Source organism: Numida meleagris, chromosome 2, assembly GCF_002078875.1.
Source record: "Numida meleagris isolate 19003 breed g44 Domestic line chromosome 2, NumMel1.0, whole genome shotgun sequence".
Taxonomy (NCBI): Eukaryota; Metazoa; Chordata; class Aves; order Galliformes; family Numididae; genus Numida; species Numida meleagris.
In genome coordinates this window covers 130,623,870-130,630,206 of record NC_034410.1, presented here as the reverse complement: position 1 = coordinate 130,630,206, position 6,337 = coordinate 130,623,870, and the positions used below count along the sequence as shown (strand labels likewise).

General features: G+C 40.8%; 2 protein-coding genes across 5 annotated transcripts in view; one reads left to right on the top strand and one right to left on the bottom strand.

Moving 5' to 3' along the window:
• ENY2 (ENY2, transcription and export complex 2 subunit) overlaps nucleotides 1-202 on the bottom strand; it is a 5,685-nt gene extending 5,483 nt beyond the window's left edge. Inside the window, exon 1 of one of the 2 annotated variants that reach the window (XM_021387482.1) lies at nucleotides 88-202. The gene's annotated coding sequence lies outside the window, so the exon portion shown is untranslated. Of the gene's footprint in view, nucleotides 1-27 lie in introns of both variants that reach the window. The other variant, XM_021387483.1, reaches the window with a different exon arrangement.
• NUDCD1 (NudC domain containing 1) overlaps nucleotides 204-6,337 on the top strand; it is a 29,282-nt gene continuing 23,148 nt past the window's right edge. Inside the window, exons 1-2 of one of the 3 annotated variants that reach the window (XM_021387480.1) lie at nucleotides 303-431; nucleotides 2,216-2,309. In XM_021387480.1, coding sequence (XP_021243155.1) covers nucleotides 2,306-2,309 — 4 coding nt within the window. In that variant the 5' untranslated portion in view covers nucleotides 303-431; nucleotides 2,216-2,305. Of the gene's footprint in view, nucleotides 458-2,215; nucleotides 2,310-6,337 lie in introns of all 3 variants that reach the window. The other 2 variants (XM_021387479.1, XM_021387481.1) reach the window with 2 other exon arrangements.

Sequence of the window (6,337 nt, the reverse complement as noted above, 5' to 3'; positions counted from 1 at the left end):
AAAAAAAAAACGCGGAGACCGACGCACGCTGGCAATGCTGACGGAAAGAAGGAGGATAAAGTGAGCCGGGCCGAGCAACGCACTCACCCCCACAGCGGCGCCAGTCCCGGCAGCGGGAGGCGGCGCCGGCCCCGGGCGCACAGCCCACTCCCTCCTCTCGAGCGCGGGCGCCGCCGGGAAATGCAGTCTCCGCCCGGCGCGGCCTGCGGCTCCCCGCTAGCGGCAGCCTTCGGCCCCGAACTACCGCTCCCAGCGTGCGGGCGGCTCTGCCCGTGGTGCCGCGCGGCGACCTCGCACGCTGCCCGCGTCCGGCATGGAGGGCGCCGCGCACTGCTCGCTGGAGGCCAAGCGCCTGCTCCTGGACCCCAAGTTCGAGGGCTACAAGCTGTCCCTGGAGCCGCTGGCCTGCTACCAGCTGGGGCTGGACGCGGGTGAGGAGCGGCGCCGGTGATTTGGGGTACTTCCAGGGCTCGGCCCGATTTCTCGTTGCGGTTGGCAGGAGCGTGGTCGCCGCAGCCCCGCGCTGCCTTCCTGCTGCGCGAGGAGCCGCACGCCGCTGTGCTGCAGCGCGCTGCCCGCGGAGCTGGGAGCTGGGAGCTGGGAGCTGTGCGTGCGCGCAGCCGGCCCGCGGCTCGGGCACGCGTGGTGGGGCCGCGGGAGCAGCCGGGGCGGTTCGAGCGTGCTGTCTGCAGCGAACACGCAGGAATTAGGGACACATGTATGGAATTAATACCTTACACAATCCCTAGCAGAAAAGGCCTTTTTCTTCCTTTGCTCGTAGTTCAGAGGTGGACGTACCCGGACTGTTCACGGTGTTGCTTTCTCTGCTGTGCAGTATCAGCATTTGAGGTGCACTGATTGCTCCTCAAATTTGAGGTTGAGAATGCTCTGATTTGCTGAGTTCTCATTTCGCCTAGAAGAACACTAACAGAGTCTTACGGGGTGCATGTGTGTAGCTGTACCCCCTGAGCTCACTCAGCATTCTGGCTTTATTTCAGTTGTAAGGTGGATTAAATAGTTGCCTTTTTTATAAGAACAGTGTAATACACAGCTTGGGCAGACCGATCTCTGTATATTTACTGAACGATATACCTGTCTTCTGGGTTACCCGCTATGTGTTGCTTCAGATCTGTGTTCAGTACGTTATTTTAGTAGCAGGGCAGAAAGATGCACCGTGTGTGAGTTGTGTATTGAAGGATGAGTGAATTAAAATGAGGTGATACCATGTGTATACTGGAAAGTGTAATGAGAGTAACATTTTGTTACGTAGTGTAACATTGCCCTTTGTCGTGGTTTTGTCCTTAATGTGATGCTTTGTGTGTAAGATCATCAAGGATGCTTTGTGGTTCTCAGATATGTGTATTGCATATCTATTTTAAATTGATGAGCACTCAGTATTTTCATTAAAGTATTTTTTATTATCGAGCTTCTAATGCATCTATTCCATTTGGGTATGTTGCTTGTGTAATAGTTACAGTAACCCTTGTGATGGGAGTTGGGTCTGTATCTGTGCTCTTATCTTTGTTCTCTAACTACAGCAGAGACCCTGACTCATTTTCAGTCCTTATTTGCCAGTCCTACTAAATCATAAATACCAAATTGTTTATTCTGTTTTCTGCTTTTGTGTATATGTAGAGTAGAAACTTATTTTTCTTTTTGTATTTCTTCTAATTACTAACGTGAAATATAAACCAAACCAGGCCCTGTGTCTGTCTTCTAGATGGGTTTTTTTTTTTTTGTCTGTGTTTCAGCCTGTCCTTGGACCATACTGCTGGCTCACTCTCCCTGCTGTTTTTCTGCTTAATCAGGGCACTTTGCTTTTAGTACAGAGATGGTCAGTACCTGAACGTTATATTTTCTTGTATCAGTGGTCTACATTTATGTTAGATTGAGGGCTTCCTTCCATAACTTGACTTGCATGTTGAGAAGAAGCTATGGGATGAGTTGTAGAGATGGTGCGTGGCCTGTAGGCTGTGGGTTTTTTTGAATTACTGCACAAGAGAAGAAATGAATACTGTGTGAGAGGGCCAGAGACTGATTTTATTTCCTGGAGGTAAGAATGAGTAAAATATAAAGCTGAGGAAAATGTCAGCTAGTTAAGAACACTGTCAGCCTGATTAATTGATGATTTCAATTACAATTTGTATGCTGAAATGTGATGGTGGAATCTGGAAGATTAATGTAAAATGGCTGTTGGATTTTGTTTGTTTTCCAGGAAGCTACTTCAGGAGTGCTTGTCTCAAACGACCACAGGGATACAGAGTCCTGCCTGTGTGGCATCACAAATTTCGCAGCAGTGAGATGAATGTGTAGGTTTTAGAGTGCTTGGAATACATGACAACATATAGAAATGTGTACTTGTTCTTAAGCAGAACTGCGTTATCTGCTGTTGTTGAAGTATGTATGCAGTGTTATGACAAATTTGGCTATTAAGCATTACCTTTTTGGTGAATATTGTCATCTAAGTTTTTAAATTTGTCAATTGTTATGAATTGCACTGCTACCTATAAAACCAAATGAGATAAAAAAATGATACATGGAATTGATGCAGACTTACATTCATGGAACAGGTGGATGTTGGATGGTGGACACCTTATGCAGGTTGTCACGTTCATGTGGACTACAGCAGTCTTCATCTTCTGACTGTCTTGCAAAGCTGAGTATTGAGTGCTAATTTGTCTGCAACTGTCAAACTTCAGTTGCCATGAATTTGCTGGTCAAAGGTGCAACTGAAGCAGAAAGAAATTTAAAATGGCTATTTATTTATTGAATCTGATAGTGGAAAACAAGTTCATAGTGAATTTCTTAATAATGGTGGAAAAGAATAGTGAAACTCTGTTTTATATGTTCCCTCTTAGGTGCTGTAATTTGCTTGTTCTTTCACGTTTCTTCCTTACTTGCTGCCCGTTCTGTCCCAGTTCACCTGAACTTTCGCAAGCATTTCTCTTTTCTGATCTCTCATTCTGGTATTTCAACCAGTAACGAGTCCCACAGTATTATTGCTTTAATACTCAACTCTTCATCCTAAACGTATGTTTTTCTCCTTCTTTTCTTTATTTCTTCTCCTTATTTTCCTTAGTTCCTGATATCTAGGTTTAGCTCTTAGGCCTTATGTAACTGTTCTTGTGTTGTACTTTAATTTCTTGAGAAGGAAAAAGATGATGTATAGGTATTAACTGTTGTTAATGGAGATGGTTCCTACAGTTGGCACACATCAGCTTACCAGCTGTTTTGACAGTGATATTTTCACAAATGCCTCACCAGTTTTTGGGTCCTGTTTGATTTTTATGTTCACTTAAATGTGCAGTAGATCCCATCTATGTTAGTAATTTGATCCAGCAGAAATACTTTGCTTTGCCTACAGATACCATTTCACGTACTCATTTTCAGCAAGCTCTGTGCTAGTTAAAAGTAAACTTTTGTGTTCAGTCCATTAACATCTGCTACAGTAGACTAAGAAAGTCTTGAACTTTTGGTTAGCAACAAGATGCTGCTCCTGTTAAGAGTAAAAACACACTTGTCAAAAGAAAACTGGTTCCGAGATAGAAGGATCTATGCATGCTGACCACTGATACTAGAGAATAAAATAATGGACTATCTTCCGCTAGTAAAAAGTGTACGTGAAATACTATATTCCTTCCGCTGGGTGGCACTGCAAAACAGAGTATGATATAGACGCATATTACATGGGGTGCCCCAAAATAATGTGTTGATAAAATTAGTTTGCATATCTTACCGTATGTTGAAGTCATTGTGATGTGCTCAGTAAAACATTTAAAAATGTGGAGTTGTTATTTCACACAATTTCCTCTCTATTTTTCCAAATTCTGCTGATGGTAGACACAAGGCTTCAGTGTTCATTTAAAGTATGAGTCCGTTATTAGTGATTTTTATTCAGAGGAGATTTTTCAATGCAGAATAACAATAGATCCAGTTAGGCTAGGGACATTTACTTCCTTTCATTGGTTCCTATGAATTGCTTTGTACATAGTCCTTTTGCTTTTAAGTAAACTGGGTAATAGTGAAAATCTTGGCTTAATTAGCTTGAAAATATTTTGAGTCAAATTATTTTTTCAATCATGGAGCTGGAGACATACAGTTCTAGACAAGTGACATAATTTTCTTTATGCTAGTCTGAAATACCACACCTCGCTGCAGTTGCTGGGTAATAATACTGAAAGCTGAGATTTAATTTATATGTTCTGTACATTCCTGCTCTTTACTGGTATGGCAGAGTATGAATTAATGTTCTTGGGTTTCTGTAGTGCAGATTTGTTTATCGGAAATTGGAATGAGACTGGGTATTATTCTGTACGAGTAGCTGTCATAAATTGCTGCTTGTTAGTTGAACCCAAGAAGTTGGAGCTGCTGAATTAGTCTGTCCTAGATTCAGTTCCCTTTTTAAAAACAAGGAAAAAAACCCGATGTGACTGCATAAGATGATTTTCTTATTATTTCCTTTTTTTCTGATTATATTAGCTTCTATTTTGCCAGATCTACCCTCTGTTGATTTTTCTCATTTTTTTTCCAAGGACTATCAAGAAAAATTGAACTGGGAAGGCTGCAGGAAGCAATGTAACTTCATCATAGTATGAAATCTCCTATGAACTATCTGAGCACATGGTATCTGATAGCAGATGGCATTTGTGCGCAGATTTCACTTGATCACAGAATGAGCCTCAATTAATCTAATGATTTATTGTCAGATAAATGCATATACAGGATACATTCTGTAAGCTGTTGATAACCATATTTGAAGTGTTATGTGGAAGTACAGTACAGATTTGTTTGCTTTCCAGGTTTAAAATCACATGTGGTATAGTTTCTGACTTCTATTTATGAAGAGTTAATTGCATAATTCATCTTAAGAGATTTGGATCTCTTTTTACCAACTCCTTATTATGCAGGACTTGTCAGAACTACCAGCTGGAAAACTCAAGGGCAGGGACTTTATTCATGTTCTTTCATCCTTTATAGAGTTTATATTCTTACAGTCAGCTAAACCATGGTGTATCGTTCAAAAATTTTTCTTGAAAAGTTATGAATTGCTGTAGGAAGCAGCCAGTTTTAACTGTTTTCAATATTTGTATATATTTTAGTTAAAATTCTACTAGCAGCAGTGTGCCTGGGAGGAGGGGAGGGAGAAGACAAAGTAAGACAAACCTTAGCTTTGCTGTGTTGAAAACACTTTACATGTTTCAGCATGTGAATTGTAGTTTCTGACTATAGGTATACCTATCTATGCAGAAAGTAGGCGATGTGTACTTGGTCTCACTGGGAATAATTGTCTTGGATTATATTTGTTTTTGTCTTTAATTGTTTACAGAACTTTCACATCACCTTTCATCTTGTTAGGAAAAATATCTGTCCAAGCAGCTTTAAAACACACTTCCACAACACAACTTTTTAATTTCTTTCACAATGTAATTTACTGTAAAATATTCTAATTAGTTGAAGTAGAAATTGGAATGGGTAACACCTTGCACATTACAACAGGTATATTTTCTTCACTCCTTTTTTCCTTTGTTTAACGTTCTTTTTTTCTTGGGGCCATGTCTTAGGAAAGAGTAATTATTAATTGCAGAGATGCTGAAATTTCTCCACTGTGGTGAATATGAATAATGATTTGAGTTGAGTGGAATTAATGCTGTTGGTTTGCAAATATCAACAATGATTAGGAGACTAATTGCTAATTATGTCATCATTTTACAAACGTTTTATACAGTATGACTGGAATATTTTTTCTTAATTAATCTGACAGTATGTCTTGCATAGTTTTCTGCAGCCCCTGTTAATAGCCGGTATCTCTAATGGGGTCAGTTTTGAGCCCATAGTGATTGTCTGATTGGTGATATGTATCATGATAGCTATTCAGCAGCACTGATTATTCTGGAAAATGAGCTACGGTTTGAAGTAATCAGTGCAATAAGTAGAATAAAATATGGCTTCCTCAGTAGGTTTTAAATAGATGCTAAAGAAGAGTGTAAGAAGTCTAAGATGAGGATTTCTGAATAAAGTTGTGAATGGTTCCAGTTACGATGGTGTGAAGATTTATTTGCTGTGTTTCTGAGCAGAAAAAAGAAAAAAAAGTGGAAGTTGTAAAAGTGGTAATTAGAGTAACTAATGTGACCTTAAAATCATGGGATCATTTGAGTTGGAAGGGACACTTAGCGGTCATCTAGTCCAACTCCCCTGCAATGAACAGGGACGCTTAGAGCCCCATCCAGCCTGACCTTGAATGTTTCCAAGGTCAAGGCGTCCACCACCTCTCTGGGCAACCTGTTTCAGTGCCTCACCACCGTTATTGTAAAAAACTTCTCCCTTATATCCAGGAGAT